This window comes from Rhinopithecus bieti, unplaced genomic scaffold (assembly GCF_001698545.2).
Source record: "Rhinopithecus bieti isolate Rb0 unplaced genomic scaffold, ASM169854v2 scaffold_6536, whole genome shotgun sequence".
Classification (NCBI taxonomy): domain Eukaryota; kingdom Metazoa; phylum Chordata; class Mammalia; order Primates; family Cercopithecidae; genus Rhinopithecus; species Rhinopithecus bieti.
The window spans coordinates 1763243-1781658 of record NW_016805524.1 but is presented as its reverse complement, the minus strand read 5'-3'; the positions used below and the strand labels follow the sequence as shown (position 1 = coordinate 1781658).

At 37.2% G+C, this 18416-nt stretch overlaps 1 protein-coding gene across 6 annotated transcripts in view; it reads right to left on the bottom strand.

Annotated features, from left to right (window-relative positions):
- LACTB2 (lactamase beta 2) overlaps positions 1-18416 on the bottom strand; it is a 35605-nt gene that overhangs the window by 4014 nt on the left and 13175 nt on the right. For 5 of the 6 annotated variants that reach the window (XR_001885750.1, XR_001885751.1, XM_017872734.1 and 2 more), the window contains exons 4-7: positions 7090-7268; positions 4302-4450; positions 2256-2337; positions 1523-1611 (exon numbers count right to left, since the gene is read on the bottom strand). Coding sequence is in view for 4 of the 6 variants with exons in the window: in XM_017872734.1 (XP_017728223.1) it covers positions 1568-1611; positions 2256-2337; positions 4302-4450; positions 7090-7268 (454 nt within the window). In the remaining 2 variants the exon portion in view is untranslated. Of the gene's footprint in view, positions 1-974; positions 1612-2255; positions 2338-4301; positions 4451-7089; positions 7269-18416 lie in introns of those variants that run through there. The other variant, XM_017872731.1, reaches the window with a different exon arrangement.

The window sequence follows — 18416 nt, the reverse complement described above, 5'->3', positions numbered from 1 at the left end:
TTATTTATTTATTTTTAATTTTAATTTTTAATAACAGCTATCCCAATGGGCCTGAAGTGGTATCTCAGGGTTTTAACATTTATCTAATGATGAGTGATGATGAATATCTTTTCATGTGTTATGGGCCACTTGTATATCTTTTGTGGAGAAATGTCTATTCAAGTTCTTTGCCTATTTTCAATTAGGATGATTTTGTTTTGAGTTTATAGTTATTTTGTAATAAGAACCAGTTCTAGGAATACGGGTCTAGGTCTTCAAAGCATGAGAATAAGTGTATTAGAATGGCATGAAAATTCTAGGGACCTTGGGAAAAGAGGCAGAAAGAGATGAAGCTGCCAAAGAAAATTAAAAAAATGTTAAGTCTGGCTGGGTGTGGTAGCTCATGCCTATCATCCCAGCACTCTGGAAGGTTGAGGCAGTAGGAATGCTTGAGCCAGGAGTTCAAGACTAGCCTAGGCAACATAGTGAGATTCTGTCTGTATAAAAAATAAAAACATTAGCCAGGTGTGGTGCTGTGTGCCTGTAGTCCCAGCTATTCAGGAGGCTGAGGTGGGAGGATTGCTTGAGCTTGGGAGGTAGAGACTGCAGTGAGCTGAGATTGCGCAATTGCACTCCAGCCTAGGTGACAGAGAGAGACTGTCTCAAAAACAAACAAACAAAAAACTTTTTAAAGTCTCACTCTTTAGAGAAGAGTAAACAAAATACACTCAGAATTCTGGGCTTATTTTAGTATTGTAGTTTGAGAACTGTATAAGTAAGCACTGGTGGACTGCCTTGTGAACCTAACCACTATATAAGAACACTACTTATATAAAAATATAAAAAACGCCCTATGTTATAATCCTTTAATTTAAATGTAAACTTTTGATATATAATTCATGTATAAGCTGATGACTATTTACATACTAAAATTTAAACTTGGAAAGTATGTTGGTTGCATTAATGGATTACCGAAATAATTACTCATCATATAATACTTTAGATTAGGAATTTAATATTTTCAATCACCAAAATTCATTTGCATGAATCATTTGTGGTATACCAAAATAAGAAAATACACATGATACAGAGTTATGGAACCAATAGATAGTCACGATATAGTTGATAGAAACATCAAGACAAAGCAATTATGTACAGATAGAGACAAGGGTTGAGGAAAGAGTAAGGGTGCATAGAAATCTGTGCTGTTAAATAAAGTAGCTATAGAAAACAGTATTACTGATCACTAATAATAGATAACTGACCACCAAAAATAACATCAAGTTTAAATTGGATAAATTTTATTATTTTTAAAGTAACCATTTTATTGAATCTATTGAAAACTGATAAACTATTAGATTCTGAATTTTTAGTAAAACATTATAAGACCAAGGTTAGAGAAATAACCTATCATATGGTTGTATAGTGTAATTCATATATTTTAGCATAAATATAACATTATTTTAAAGCATATCTAGGGTTATTTTCAATGTTTTATACTTTTATACTCTCTATAAAATAACCTATAGTTAAGAAAACATACCATTCTCTCAAAGCAAAATAAAACAAAGCTTTCTTTAATCTGAAACTAAAGATGAGCTTTCCATTTCTTGTCAGGATCTGTGCTGCTAACTGTAGAAAGAAAATCAGAGAGTAAAAATTTAACAATAGATAAGTAAATGCACTGGATTTTAAGTTACCTTGTGGCTAGAAAAAGCACTAATTCTTAAAATAATTTTGTTGCTCAATATAAAGTTGGGTATTTTGGTACATGTAAAAACATTGCTAAGGCTTCCATGTCAAATTCAAGCTTAGAATTCTGGCTTTTAAGGATTACATTTCTATAAATTATTAGTTTGACAAACTAACACCAGAAAATAATTACATAATTACTGCTTTAACATCTCTGAGTTTACTACCTTTACCACTGTTTAAAACCTTTGGCTGTTCCCAAATCTACCACATGTAAAATTTTTCGTGGTTTTCGGGTCTGGGAGAATAGAAGTTATCTTCCTACTACATGTCTGTGATTGCCATTCTGGTGGGTAAGGATTGGAATTCCAACTGAGATTCTAATTCCCATGGGAGCCTTTGGTTCCAACTTGTGGTCAACTGGCCCTGTGCTACTGACCTTCCTAGCGCCTGTCTCTCTCCAATTTAAAGTGATATTCATGGGAGAACTCTGATGGGTATTATTTTTCCTCAAAGGAAACTAAGGCATTCTGTAAAAATATTTTAAATGCTGGTAATAGAAGAAAATTTGGAAGCATACTCACATATTTTTCCTTCTTTTTCTAGTTTTTTCAAATGAAGCAAGAGATTACGTTTAGCCATTTCATGTAAATTCTCAGGAGTATTCTAAAAGAAAATGAAGGTGAAAACATTCCTTTTTTTTAAAAAAAAGAACAGTTAATTTTTTTGAAAGCTTTGAAGAAAAGCAAAATGTAACAAAAGTTTATCTTAAACACATTTTAACTTAACATTTTCACAATTTCACTTTGTATACATCTTGTTTTATATTCTATCTATACTCCTATAGATACAATAGGTTGTAAGCGCCATAAAGACAGTAGCAGTATCTGTTCTTTTTTTTGAGACAGAGTTTCACTCTTGTTGCCCAGGCTGGAGTACAATGGCATGATCTCAGCTCACTGCAACCTCCGCCTCCCAGGTTCAAACTATTCTCGTGCCTTAGCCTCCCAAGTAGCTAGGATTACAGGCGTGTGCCAGCATGCCTGGCTAATTTTTGTATTTTTAGTAGAGATAGGGTTTCACCACATTGGCCAGGCTTGTCTTGAACTCCTGACCTCGGGTGATCCACCCGCCTTGGCCTCCTAAAGTGCTGGGATCACAGGCGTGAGCCACCATGCCCGGCCCAGCAGCAGTATCTGTTTTGTTCATTACTGAATATTCAGTGTTTAGCATAATAATACATAGCAGAAACACATTAATATTTTATGAATGAATAAATGTAAAAATTATTCTTAGAACGTTTTCATGATGCTACAGACAGTTGGCCCTATAATTTATTTATTAGGTTACAGGGCAATATCTTTGTATAGTTTAATTTAAATTTAATTTTTTTAAAAAAGTTTTTGGGCTGGGCGCAGTGACTCACACCTGTAATCCCAGCACTTTAGGAGGCCGAGGCAGGCGGATCACCTGAGGTCAGGAGTTCAAGACCAGCCTGACCAACACTGAGAAACCCTGTCTCTACTAAAAATATAAAATTAGCCAGGTGTGGTGGCACATGCCTGTAATCCCAGCTACTTGGGAGGCTGAGGCAGGAGAATTGCTTCAACCTGGGAGGCGGAGGTTGCGGTGAGCTGAGATGGCACCATGCACTCCAGCCTGGGCAACAAGAGAGAAACTCTGTCTCAAAAAAAAAAAAGTTTTTGAGATACAGTCTTGCACTGTCACCAAGGTTGGTGTGCAATGGTACGACATCGGCTCACTGCAGCCTTTACTTCCCAGGCTCATGTGATCCTCCCATCTCAGCCACCCGAGTAGCTGGGATCACAGGCATGTGCCACCACGCCCGGCTCATTTAAAAAATTTTTTGTAGAGTTGAGGTCTCACTATGTTGCCCAAGCTTGTCACGAACTCCTGGGCTGAAGCAACCCTTCCACTTAGCCTCCCAAAACGCTGGGATTACAGGGGTGAGCCACCATGCCTGGCCACAAAAGCTTACATTTTTAACCTCTAAGCTATGCTACCTAGACAGCAGACACCTAATAAACATGTGCTGAAAAACTGAATTATACTGAATGCCATATAGTGCTGTCAATACAGTGATATTCTCAGAGGCCACTGAGGTGTAAGGCTCTTTCCCTACATACTACTTTACTCATGTTCTTTGATTTTTTTTCCTTTTTCTCCATTGTTTGGCATTGCTACTACTTCTCACTGCTTTGCTACTACTTCTCACTGTTACCATCCCAATATCTGTGTCTAGCAGGCCACCCCTCCTTTCTTGGTGCAGGCTAGGACACGAGATAATCAAGATGGCTAGAATAATGCAAAAATTATTACAAAATGTAATCATCAGGCTCTTGGTAGTTTCTCCTACATAGTTAGGCAGTTTCTCCTACATAGTTAAGTATATAAAGTTCAATGATGGCTCAAAATGGCTATCTTTGTTCTCTAAGGCCAGTTTTTGTTTAATTTTAGCACTGTAGAAAGTTTAGGCTGCTGGTCTCACATCTAGAAAAGTGGCATAACTTCTGATCTGTGATATGATAAGTTTACCATTTCTATAGTCTACTAAATAGATAATTCTAATAAATCTGTGGCTACATACAAATAAGAAAACTGAAAATTACCTTGTAAATAATTTTTACAAGTTCCATTACTGTAAATGATTTCTCAAAGTTCTCACGAAATAATGTAAGAATTTGCTGCTCTCGAATATTTCTGTGAGAAATGTATTGTTGAATTTTAGCTTCAGCATTATGAATTACTGGGCCATGTCCTGAATTAAAATAATTATAAGAGTTACTTCAGCCAGATAAAAAAATACTAAGTACAACAGAAGCTAACTCACTCTATTTAAAATAATTCATATGATATATTGAAAAGCATACTAAATGTCAAATATGAACTATTTGGAAAGCTATATAGGTGAAAAGATTTAAAATTATGTACAATGCCCCCCAATTAGAAAATTATAGCAAATAGAATCTATAGAAAATATTGTGTACATTAAAAATAGGAATACAAATTTAACAATAAAACATAGCAATAAAAACAGCAACTACAATAATAACAATAGGTAATGTTTATGAAGTGCTCACTATGTGCTAGGCACTGCCCTAAATGATTAACATACATTATTCTTACAAGAATCCCATGAAGTAGGTACAATTATTATACCTTTCTTATGGCAGAAACTGAGGCATATGAAGGGTAAATAATCGGTCCACAGTTACACAGCTAAGAAGGGGTGGAGTTAGGATTCTGATGGGATCTCTTAACCACTCTGTGCTCTTGACCATTAGGCTAAGCTTATAAAATACTGCAAAAGGAGAATATAAAAAGCAGTTTCATGTACATAACCAAGCTCTATTAAAAATTCACAAGACCCACAGAACTTTAAGAATCCTATGTATAAGCTTATGTATGTCAGAAATTTTGACAACCCAGATTAAGTTATACTATAATTTACCTCCCCTTTAAGATATTATACAAGTCTGGAAGAACGTTGTTCTCAAATATTTGAGAACAAAATATTCAGAAGCAGGCTAACCTGTTACGGGATCTGGTTAGACACAGACCTATCATTTATTCGCTGTGTGGCTAATAAATAAGTATCTGAATCTCTCTAAGCTGTTTCTTCTGTTGTGTGGTGAGGGAACCACTACCTACTTTACAGGGTTTTGGTGAGTATGACAACTGTAAAGGCCCTTGCACAAAACCTGATGGCTAGAAGGCTTTAATATTATGGTAGCTATGGCTACAGAGCATAATTTACATATAAACAACTGCTGTGCTAGTAAGCCAGTTCACTGGATTCATTAAAGCACTCTAGAATCTTTACTAGGCAGCCTCTCATTAGCTTAGCCTGAATGTGAATTCACTGAATGTCTGCCCTCTTCTCTTTAAAATAGCTGTCTTTAGCAAAAACAAAGCAAAACAAACAAAACCCCCAAAGCTATCAGCCTGCAATCCTTTAACGTCATCATATTAATCTAAAAGCCCAGCTCTACTGTATGTTTTTTATTTCCCCAGCAGTAGGAACTCATCACAGAGTATAAATGTGTTGAAGATACTGGATGGATGGATCTTTCAATGGGTTAGGAGCAAGTTAGAAGAACTTAGAAAATTAAGTGACCTAGTCCCTTTTCCTTTTGGGCCTTTTTGTTGGGTTCTTTCTTAGCTTTTTTTTTTTTTTTTTGAGAAGGAGTCTCACTCTGTTGCATGATCTCTGCTCACTGCAACCTCCGCCTCCCATGTTCAAGTGATTTTCCTGCCTCAGCCTCTTGAGAAGCTGGGATTACAGGTGCCCGCCACGACGCTTGGCTAATTTTGTATTTTAGTAGGGATGGGGTTTCACCATGTTGACTAGGCTGGTCTTGAACTCCTGACCTCAGGTGATCTGCCTGCCTTGGCCTCCCAAAGTGCTGGGATTACAGGCATGAACCACTGCGCCTGGCCATTTCTTAGCTCTTAAGATGAAGGAGAGATTGATATTGTAGAATAGTCCAGTGAGATCTGAGATATTAATATGTTTCTTTTTCTGGAGAATGGAAATAAGGATTACCATTTTATAGTTGATATAGAAGCTACTGGTATTTCAACATTGTAAATTAAAAAAACTAAAGCTCAGAGGTCAAACATTACCCAAAGTTACACAGCTAAAATGTGGTCCAAATACAAATCAAGTTAACAAAAATGATGGTGGCTTATGGAATGAAAGTATTTTCCCATTTCAATGTAAGCTTATTTCTTTGAACAGTTCTATTAATAACTATGTTGAAAAATAATCCTCATATCTTTATCAAAAGTTATTAATATGGCTCTCGGCCTTCTCTTTAACTGCACAGCTAGACAGGACTTAGGGGTGTATTTTTTTCCTTTTTTTTTTTCTTCAGACAGAGTCTCACTCTGTTGCCCAGGCTGGAGTGCAATGGCGGATCTTGGCTCATTGCAACCTCCACCTCCCAGGTTCAAGCAATTCTCCCGCCTCAGCCTCCCGAGTAGCTGGGATTATAGGTGCCTGCCACCATGCCCGGGTAATTTTTTTATTATTAGTAGAGACAGGGTTTCACCATGTTGGCCAGGCTGGTCTTGAACTCCTGACCTCGTGATCTGCCCGCCTTGGCCTTCCAAGTGCTGGGATTACAGGTGTGAGCCACTGAGCCTGGCCTTATATGTTATCTCTTCAAGGCCAAATACATACAGAGACAAGCCAAAATGAACCTTCCTCATCATCTGACACAAATGGTTTGCTAGGTTTGAAAAACTACCCACTTTGGCATGCCTGTAAACCCAGCACTTTGGGAGGTTGAGGTGGGAAGACTGCTTGAGGTCAGGAGTTTGAGAACAACCTGGAAAACACAGCAAGACCTTGTCTCTATTTAAAAATACAAAAAAATTAAAAAAATTACCCACCTGGATATATAATATCAGCTTTAATTTTCAATAACTCTTTTAAAGAGTTCATATAATCATAGAGGTCTTCAAATATTGTTGTTCCTTCCCCTAGGATGCAGTCTCCAGAAAAGATAGCATTTTCCTCCTCTAAGAGTAGAGCCATATGATCATCAGTGTGGCCAGGTGTATATAGAACTCTGGTTGAAAGAAGAAATAAGAAATAATAACAATTATGAACTCAGGCTTAGAAGAAATTTTGAGAAGTAAATTATTCTCTATCCTTATCTTTAGACACAAATAAACAGATGAGTTAAAAAGTTTCTTTTTTTTTTCTTGCACCCACTGAAAATTATCATTAGAAAATGCTCTCCTTCAACTAAACGAAGATTCTCACTCTGAAGTAAAATTTAATACTTTGCCCACCCTTTTTTCTCTTTTTTTTTTTGAGACAGGGTTTCACTCTCTTACCTAGGCTGCAGTTCAGAGGCACAATCACAGGTCACTGCAGGCTCAATCTTCCAGGCTCAAGTGATCCTCCCACCTCAGCCTCCTGAGTAGCTGGAACCACAGGTGCGGGCCACCAAGCCTGGCTAATTTATTTTTATTTTTTGTAGAGACAGGATCTCACAAAATTGACAGGCTGGTCTTGAACTCTTAGACTCAAGCAATCCTACCACCTCGGCCTCCCAAAGTACTGGAATTATAGGCATGAGCTACCTCATCTGGCCTCCTACCTTTTTTCTTATTTTGTAAGTAATAAGCACTGATTATAACAAATTTGGAAAATAGAAAAGGAAAGTATTTAAAAGAAATGAACATCAACAACCATTTCTATTCCTCAGAGGGAGTGCTTTTATTATTATAGAATATATATTTATTTTCTATGCATATTTATATTTTAAAACAAAACTGTGATATTGTTTTAATACCTGATTTTTGAATTCTTAACTTACTATATTGTATTTTCCTACATCATTATATGTTTACATCATTTTATACACACATACACACACACACACACACACACACACACACACACACACACACACACACATATATATATGTTTATTTTTGAAATAGGTCAAGGTCCTGCTATGTTTTCCAAGCTGTTCTCACCCAGGCTGAAGTATGGTGGCGTGATCCTGGCTCACTGCAGCCCTGACCTCCTGGGCTCAAGCAATTCTCCCACTTCAGCCTCCCGAGTAGTTGGGAGCACAGGTATGTGCCACCACGCTTGGCTAATTTATTTTTATTTTTTGTAAAGACAAGGTCTCTCTATGTTGCCTAGGCTGGCATCAGTATATACTTTTCAAAGACAAGTATTTAAGCACTTAGCACAGTAGGTGGCACAAAGTTGCATGCTTAATAAATGGTAAAAAATTTATTTTAGTAGTGATTATCTAAAAGCTTAAAAGAAACTTTCTTAACAGGCAGCAGGTGGTCAGAAAAAGACTCTTTAATCTATTTTTTTGCTAATTAAAATTTTAAGAACAGAGCTTTTTTTTTTTTTTTTAATAAATTTTACCCTACATAAGAAATTTAGCATGCTTTTGTTTCCTTTTCCTTTCCTCCAATTTTCAGTTTTGTTGACAAAACTGATTATAATACTTTTAAAGTATGACAGGTATTTTATTTCAAAATTTCTTATTTACATTTATATTGTTTTGTAACTATGCCGACAAGAAACCAGGTAAACAAAAAGCTGAGTTCAAATAATCTGTTCTGCAAAGCACCCCCTGACTTCTCAGCAATATACAGACTTAATTCTCTGTACTGGTCACCCTTGCCTCTACATTATTATTCTACTTTGAATTATATATTATTCTATAGGCTTCAGATTGTTTTGTTTACTATTCTACCTCACAAGATTATGAGTTCCAGAAGGGCAGGACTCTCATCTCATTTTCGTTTTTATATACCCAGTACTTGGCACTTAGTAGTAGCTAATTTTAGTAATAGATTGCTTTCCATGTGCCAGGCACTGTCTTCAGGGATTTACACATATTACACATTTAATCCTTACATTACTTTGGGTTAGGCATTATTAACCTCTCTATTTTACATTTTACATAAATAAATCACAGCAAATAGCAATAAATGTCTAAAGGAATATGGTTTAAATTATATTTTATTTAGTTTAAGAGGATAATTACCTGTCTATTCTAGTCAGTATTGAGTTATTGTGTGCTTGGAATAGATATCTATTTCTCTATCTGTATATATAATTTTTTGTTTTTATTTTTTTGAGACAGGGTCTCGCTCTGTCACCCAGACTGGAGTGCAGTGGTGCAATCTTGGCTCACTGCAACCTCTGCCTCTCAGGTTCAAGCAATTCTTCTGCCTCAGCCTCCCAAGTAGTGGGACTACAGGTGCTCGCCACCACGCCTGGCTAATTTTTGTATTTTTAGTAGAGATGGGGTTTCACCATGTTGGCCAGGGTGGTCTCAAACACCTGACCTCAAGTGGTCTGCCCGCCTTGGCCTCCCAAAGTGCTGGGATTACAGGCATGAGCCACTGTACCCAGCCATGCTTGGAATATACTTAATAAATCTTCACAATAACGGAATATTTTGTGGGAACAGGGTAAATGTGATGACATATAGATGAGTGATAAGTGACTTATCAGACAGGAGAAAACGGAAGCCTAAATAAGCAGTGGGGAAAGCTGAGAACCAATCAGATTTGCACTGCAGAATTCCTCAAAGTCTAAGGATTTGGGAAATCTGGAAGTGGAGGGTGAAGTGGAAGGAAGGTCTATTGAAAGTCTTTTTAACAAACATTCAGATCCTCAGAGTCTCTTCCCACTTTGAGTTGAGAAGTGCCCCAATCTCACTAAGGGAAACGCTGGAGGTTTAATCTTTGAAGAGGGTAAAACAAGGCACAGATGGAGGAAGAGACAATATACTAAAAAAAAAGGAAGATTACAAGAATATATGTAGATTCCTATGCCTTCTTTCCACACTCAGCTTCTATAATTCTTGCAGCCAGGCCTTTACCCTACATGAAGATTAGAAGAGTCTTTTTCTAAGTTATTTTACCAGCTCAGGAAGAAACACTCTATGATACCAATGATGGAAGGTCCCCAACTGAAGAGTCATCCAGATTATCCTACAGCGAGGCTTAAAGCGTACAGAAGACTCCCCCTCACATTCTCAGAGCTCCCAAATAGCTCTGTAGTTTCCATTAGAACACAATTAGTAAACATCAGAAGATAATCAGGATTACTAGTCATCTAAGGAAAGTCATGTTGAAGACAGTGAATAAAAACGAACAAGTAAAGGCAGTTATGAAGAAAATTTCCAAAAGAATCTAACCCCATAGAATATAATATCCTCAGCAAAAAGAGAAGAAATTGCAACTATGAAACAAGAATAGGGTAGTATAAAAGGAACATTTCAGAAACAAAAAGGGTTCCTGAAAATTACAAATCTGAGAACAGAAATAAAAACATGTAGTAAGATTAGGTGATAAAGTTAACAAAATCTCCCAGAAAGTGTAGTAAAAGGCAAAAGATGAAAATGAGAGAGAAAAAAAATAGAGTAGTACAGGAGTTCTAACAAAATAATAGGAATTTTAGTAAATGAAACAGCACAAAAGAGATGACAGAAAATATGCACCTCAAGAAAAGTTTTGGAACTGAAGGACATGTTTCCAGACTGAAAAGGCCTATCACGGATTGACAAATACTCCACTTTGACTAAAACTATAGTCAACTCCTCTGAGTTTTTTCTGATGATGGGACTCAGAACACACCACCGCCAAAATATGGCACCTTTGCATGCTGAGTATTTTAAGATGAAGGAATCACTGTGAAATTTCAGGATACAGTGGACAAGAAGGAAAAAAGCAAAAGCCAGGGACCAAAAAAGTTAGCAACAGAAGGGCTTTAGCTTTCTCTATTGCAATATTGAAACCAGAAGGAAATGAAACCTTGCAGACAATACTGAGAAGGAAAAAGACGTTCAACTTAGAATCTATACTCATAAATACCTTAAATCAAGTTAGATGAAAAAAGGCTACTTTTAGACATCTAAGGTCTCAAAAATTCACCATTTCTCAGGAAGCTATTGGAGGTGGGTTCCTCTAAAACAGAGGGGGTTTTAAGAAAGTTATGGGACACTGGAGAGAGGCAAAGTTCCAGAAGCCCCAGGTGAGAGTGCAGGGAATTCTGAGATGACACCAGCACCAGGCCTGGAGGAAAACAAGCTGAGACAGGAGCAAGTTATTAGCTGGGAGGCTTAAAGGGAAGGTTCTTTCAGAAGATGAAATTGAGAGAATCCATGATACATTTAAACACCCTAAGGGAAGATTTATATACTCAGAGTTAAATTAGTGATAAATACACAGAAAACTATCCAAAATAACAAAGCAAACACAATGACTAATTGCAGGAAAGCGGGAAAAGTAAGCATAGTTTACTACACGGTTCAGCTGTAAAGTGTCTACAGTCATAACAACATCAACATCAAATGCTGATCTAACCAGCATCATGAGAGGTTAGAGGACAGGAATGGTGCTCAAAAGTGGGAGAAGAGGAAAACCTAATTCTAATTTTTTCATAGTGGAAAGTTAATACATATCTCAAATTGAAAAATAAGATGTAGCAAAGAATCAAATAGTCCTCTAAGATTTGTAACTGTTACTGCTCCACTGTATAATTTCTTTCTCCCTAGAGGCAACCACTTTCACCTCTTAACTAATCATTTATGTCATTTGTCTGTATGTTCCCATACAACAAAAAAGGTAATTATGTGTGTCTCTCTTCCTTGGGACCTTGATGAGCCTAGTCATGATATGTAAATGTTTTCAAGTTTGGATTTTAGATTCTAGAAGCCACACTAATAAGTAAACCTTTTGAAACATGTTTTTTTAAAAATTGTATTATTATTTTTAAGAGATGAGGTCTCACCCTGTCACCTAGTCTGGAGTGCAGTGGAGTGATCATGGCTCACTGCAGCCTTGAACTCCTGGCATCAAGGGATCCTCTGGGATTACAGGTGTGAGCCATCATGTAAACCTGTCTTTTTACAAAACTATCTGATTATAGTTTAATTTAGAATACAAAACTCGTTTAGGCCAACCTTATATTAAAAAATAATCTATAAAAAGTAGTATACAGAAATAAGTATAAAGCTATTTGTGTTAAGCTTAACTCACAGGACCACATTATTAATTAATAAGCAACAGTGAAGCTCTAGTAAAAAGATGTGTGACTGTCATTAGAGCTAAAGGTTCAGTATTTTCACAGGATAATTCTACCAAACATTTAAAGGTCAGATAATTTCACTACTATGTACTTAAACTCTCCTGAAGCATAGAAAAAGGCCAGGTGCGGTAGCTCACACCTGTAATCCCAGCACTTTGGGAGGCTGAGGCCTGAGGTCAGGAGTTTGAAATCAACCTGGCCAACATGGCGAAACCCCGCCTCTACTAAAAATACAAAAATTAGCTGGGCGTGGTGGCAGATGCCTGTAATCCCAGCTACTCAGGAGGCTGAGGTAGGAGAATTGCTTGAACCCAGGAGGTGGATGTTGCAGTGAGCCAACATCGCACCACTGCACTCCAGCCCGGGTGACAGTGAGACTCTGTCTCAAAAAAAAAAAAAAAAAAAAAAAAAAGAAACAGATAAAGCCCCAAACTGACAAAGGTACAAAAAGAAAACTACCCAATTTTATTAATATTCTAAAAATAATAATCAAAATATTAACAAAGAGAATCTAAAAGCACATTGAAAGATCATGACCAAATAAGGTTTATTAAAAAATGCAAGAATGCTCCAATATTATAAGACGCCTGAAAATCATAGTAAAGATATGGAGGAAACTAATAAGTTCATCTCCCTAGACATTGAAAAGACATTTGATAAAATTCAACTCTTAAATAAAAGTATTTAAGAGAACTGAAATGACTATAACTTAGGGAAGTTTCTCCTTTGGCATATATATAAAAATCAATCAAATCCTTAATATTAAATACTGAAACTGTAAAGTCTTTAAAAAAATCTAATAATATAATAGATATAAGATATTAGATACTAATGGGAGCAATTATTTTTGAAAGGCCAATGTCTGACATTAAGAACTATTATGCTTTTACAGTTTCCAAGTGTATATTTCATATATTGCAAACAATTACTATATTACAGTTGATCCAATGGCAAGGTATTAAAGAGCTGTTAGAAATCATCTCTTTTGTCTGGTTAAACCTGCTGCAAGCTGTTAATAGAAGTATTCAATGTTATATGAAAATAATTTCAAGGGGTGTATTTCCAGTCAACTATATAAATATGTGTCTGTGTGTGGGGATGTGTCATATTTTGTGAACAATCTTATGAACACATATAATGCATTAACAAACAGAACCCCAATCTTTCTCTTTTTAATCTACAAAAACTCACTTGGAGAACCACTCTTCATCTGAAAACTGTCTTGCTTGCAATGCCTCCTTCATTATCAGCCCTCCCTGACCCCCTAACACACCAGAACTTAATTGTTTTCGGTGCTATAAACAGAAAACAAGCAGCAGGGTTTCTTGAATTGGGGAATCAGTAATCTCAATTCTCCAGTCACCTGGGTGGCTGCTGTAATTTGCATAAACCTGTTAAAATTCACTTCACACAGTCAGGAGAAAAGGAAATGACATCAGAGGTGCTTTGCTAAAGATCACAGGAACTGCAGCTGTGGCCTTCCTATTTGGCAGGTAGAAAATTTATCTAGTTTTGTTACTTCTGTGATAGAGTGGACTTTGTAAGGATGACTCTCTTAGAGAATTCAGGACAGTGATCAAAAACTGTCAGACTGACTTTTCTTCAAGAAATTTAACTTAGCTTGGTAGTTTACATCCAGAATCAAATTCTTACTGAAAAACCTTTCTAGTTTTCTACTTTTTACTGCAAGGGTCTTGGTGGATATTATCTCTGTCCCTACTACATTTTATTTTATTTTTTTCAAAGTTGGCAAGGAGGCAAGATCAACTGGCCAATGAATACATGAGGACTGAGGCAGATTTTAACCTTCTACTTATGCAACTTTCACTGAACAAAACTCTTAAGTGCTGTTATTTATATAGAGTTGAACTCTTGTCAAATGTCTTTTCACTAGCTAGCTTAACAGAGGTTTTGCTTAAAATATTACATGTTAATATTGAAAACAATTGGGCTTTTCTGACTTCATAAAAGTGAAAATTGAAAACCACGGTCATCAGGAAATTAAATGTTTTATCCAGGCTTTAGCATAATGAAAATTTATATTTTGAGAAAAGATTATTTACAACTAGTCATCTTTAAAATGTGTCTGTTTTGATTCTTTTGTCGGTTTTCCCCTTAAATCTTTACATAGATTCCCATGAGAGTACAGTAAAACAGAAATTAAATAGAATTCATATAATATTTGAAATCTTTGGCATCAATTCACTCCAGGAATCCAAGACAGTACTCAACTGAAGGGGAAGCAAGCATAAGGGAGATTTCTGGGACACTGATACTGTTCTGTTTCTTCATCTGAATGCTGCTTACGGGCCTTGTTGAATTTGTGAAAATGCATTACTTTGTACATTTATGCTATGTGATCTTTCCTGTTTATATATTATACTTTGATAAGAAGTTAAAAAAAAAATGTCCTGTTCCACCTGGATGGCAGTTAACATCCAACAGCGGCATATGTTTAATCTGGAAAATTAGGTATAGCTCTAATGAATACCCATGATTCTATGATAACTGTGATAAACCAGTACTGTGATTTCCAAATCTTTGAGACAGAAGAGTCAATAAACCATCTCTACCCCTTTCATTAACTTGGCCTAGGGCTGGAGTGCTTTGGAGGAAATTTCAGTACTGTCAAGAATACTTTTTGAGAAGTAGTAATATAACGTTTGTTTTCCTTTGATGTCATGGGCAAATTATATAACATGTTATTATATTTTCTTTTTGTTTTTGGAGACAGAGTCTCGCTCTGTCACCAGGCTGGAGTGTAGTGGCACTATCTCAGTTCACTGCAACCTCTGCCCTCACAGGCTCAAACAATCCTCTCATCTCAGCCTCCCAAGTAGCTAGGACTACAGGCACACAACACCATGCCTGGCTATTTTTTTTGTATTTTTGGTAGAGATGGGGTTTTGCCATGTTACCCAGGCTAGTCTCAAACCACCTGCCTTGGCCTCCCAAAGTACTGGGATTACAGGTGTGAGCCAACACACCTGGTTATATTTTCAATAACAGCATTGTAAGGAAACTGCCCAGAAACTAGCAGGTTTCTAAACTACATTTTGAAAACCACAGCAAGTAGAAAAAAGGGGGCACCAGTTTAAAAGAGGACATGGACATCTACTACTTCATTTTCTCTTACTCATCTGTTCATCTATTTGCCTCTTTAAAGATACTAACTATATGTAAGATAAATATTCAGTGCCTTCTGTGTGCTAGAGGCGAGGATGTAAGGATGAACCTGGTATCTGCCTGTATCAGAGAATGGCTATCTAGTTACTAAACCCATTTCCTCTATTTTGCTGGGCATACAGTTAAAGTATATTTCCCAGACTCCCTACAGTTAGGGGTGGCTTATGACTGAATTAACAGGCAATGCAACAGAAGACTTGGTCCATGAAAACCTCCCATGCAATATGCCTTCCATGCTTTTCTACCTGCTGGATTAAGCTGCGCATGGCAACCTTGAAAAAAAGTCTTGAGGAGAGTAGAATCACAAGATGGAAGGAGCATAAATCATTACTTGCAGAGGGCCACTGGCTAACTGGGAACCTTTTTGGGACTTTATGGGACCAAGAAATAAATTTGTTTCCTATTTGAGCCGTTAAACATTTCTGAGTTGTTTTGCTATCGCAACTGACATTAATATTGTGAACTGATTCCTTTTAAGGAGCTGATTCCTTTTTAAGGAGACACTTACCCTCCTCCACAAAACCATAATACAACTTAGTAAATGCTATTATAGAATAACATTTATACAAAAGCGGGATAAGAGCAGTTAATTTTGCCCAGAAAGTGTTTTTGATATAAGTAACATGTGAACTGGGCTCTGAAGAATAGATAAGAATTTACCAGGGAGACAAGTAGTGGAAAGGGGTGATATAAACAAAGGCATAAACAGGCATAATATGCCCAGGAGTATTTCTATATTGGCTAAGTGTTTTTGTGAGGGGAGTGGGAACTAAGACCAGAAAAGTGGCCTGGGGTCAGACTGCGGTATGGTAAAGAGAACAAACATTATCTTGTATGTGGCGAGAGTCACTAAAAATTTCAAGTAGCACAATGTAGGATGGTAGGCTAAAGGGGAGAGCTGGAGACAGTAAGATAAAGGAGGAAGTACTGGTAGTGGATGTGAAGAAGGGATAGCACTGACAAATACGTGTGTGCGTGTGTGTGTTTGTGTGTGTATTTACCTATTTTTTTTTTTTTTAGAGATGGGTTTCTACTTTGTTGTCCAGGCTGAAGTGCAGTGGCTATTTACAGACTCGATCCCAGTACTGATCAGCATGGGAGTTCTGACCTGCTGTTTCCTATCTGGGCCAGTTCACCTCTTCCTAGGCAACCTGGTGGTCCCCAGCTCCTAAGGTCTGAGAAGTCACCATATTGATGTTGAACTTAACATGGACATGTGATTGCATACTGCACTACAGCTGAGAATTCCTGGACTCAAGTGATCTTCCTGCCTAAGCCCCTGTGTGGCTGGGACTACAGGCATGTGCCACTGTGCTCAGCTGACAAATATATTTTTTCCATAAGTTATTGGGGTATAGGTGTTATCTGGTTACATAAGTCCTTTAGTGGTGATTTGTGAGATTTTAGTGCACTCATCATCTGAGCAACATACACTGTACCCTATTTGTAGTCTTTTATCCCTCACCTCCCTCCCACCCTTCCCCACAAGGCCCCAAAGTCCATTGTATCATTCTTATGCCTTTGTGTCCTCATAGCTTAGCTCCCACCTATCAGTGAGGACAAACAATGTTTGGTTTTCCATTCCTGAGTTACTTCACTTAGAAGAATAGTCTCCAATTTCATCCAGGTCACTACAAATGCTGTTAATTAATTCCTTTTTTTTTTTTTGAGAGGGAGTTTCGCTCTTGTTGCCCAAGCTGAAGTGCAATGGCACAATTTCGGCTCACTGCAACCTCTGCCTCCCGGATTCAAGCGATTCTCCCACCTCAGCCTCCCAAGTAGCTGGGATTACAGCCATGCAACACTAGGCCTGGCTAATTTTTGTATTTTTTTTTTTAGTAGAGATGGGGTTTCATCACGTTGGGCAGGCTGCTCTCAGACTCCTGACCTCAGGTGATCTACCTGCCTTGGCTTCCCAAAGTGCTGGGATTACAGGCATGAGCCACCATGCCTGGCCCGTCATTCCTTTCTATGGCTGAGTAGTATTCCATCATATAAATATACCAGTTTCTTTATCTACTCGTTGATGGATGGGCATTTGACTTGGTTCCATGATTTTACAATTGCAAACTGTGCTGCTATGAACATGTGTATGCAAGTATCTTTTTTGTATAATGACTTCTTTTCCTCTGGGTAGATACCCAGTAGCGGGATTGCTAGATCAAATGGTAGTTCCACTTTTAGTTCTTTAAGGAAATCTCCACATTGTTTTCCATAGTGGTTGTACTAGTTTACATTCCCACCAGCAGTGTACAAAGTATTCCCTGTTCATCGTATCCACATCAACATTTACTGTTTTTTGATTTTTTGATTATGGCCATTCTTGCAGGAGTAAGGTGGTATTGCATTGTGGTTTTGATTTGTATGTCTCTGATCACTAGTGATGTTGAGCATTTTTTCATGTTTGTTGGCCATTTGTGTATCTTCTTTTGAGAACTGTCTATTCATGTCCTTAGCCTACTTTTTGATGGCCTTGTTTTTTCTTACTGATTTGTGTTCATTGTAGATTCTAGATATTAGTCCTTTGTCAGATGTATAGATTATGAAGATTTTCTCCCACTCTGTGGGTTGTCTGTTTACTCTGCTGTTTGTTCCTTTTGCCATGCAAAAGCTCGTCAGTTTAATTAAGTCCCAACTATTTATCTTTGTTTTTAATACATTTGCTTTTGGGTTCTTGGTCATAAAATCTTGCCTAAGCCAGTGTCTAGAAGGGTTTTCCAAATGTTATCTTCTAGAATTTTTATAGTTTCAGATCTTAGATTTAAGTTCTTAATCCATCTTGAGTTGATTTTTGTATAAGGTGAGAGATGAGGATCCAGTTTCATTCTCCTATATGTGGCTAGCCAATTATGCCAGCACCATTTATTGAAAACGGTGTCCTTTCCCCACTTTATGGTTTTGTTTGCTTTGTCAAAGATCAGTTGGCTGTAAGCATTTAGGTTTATTTTTGGGT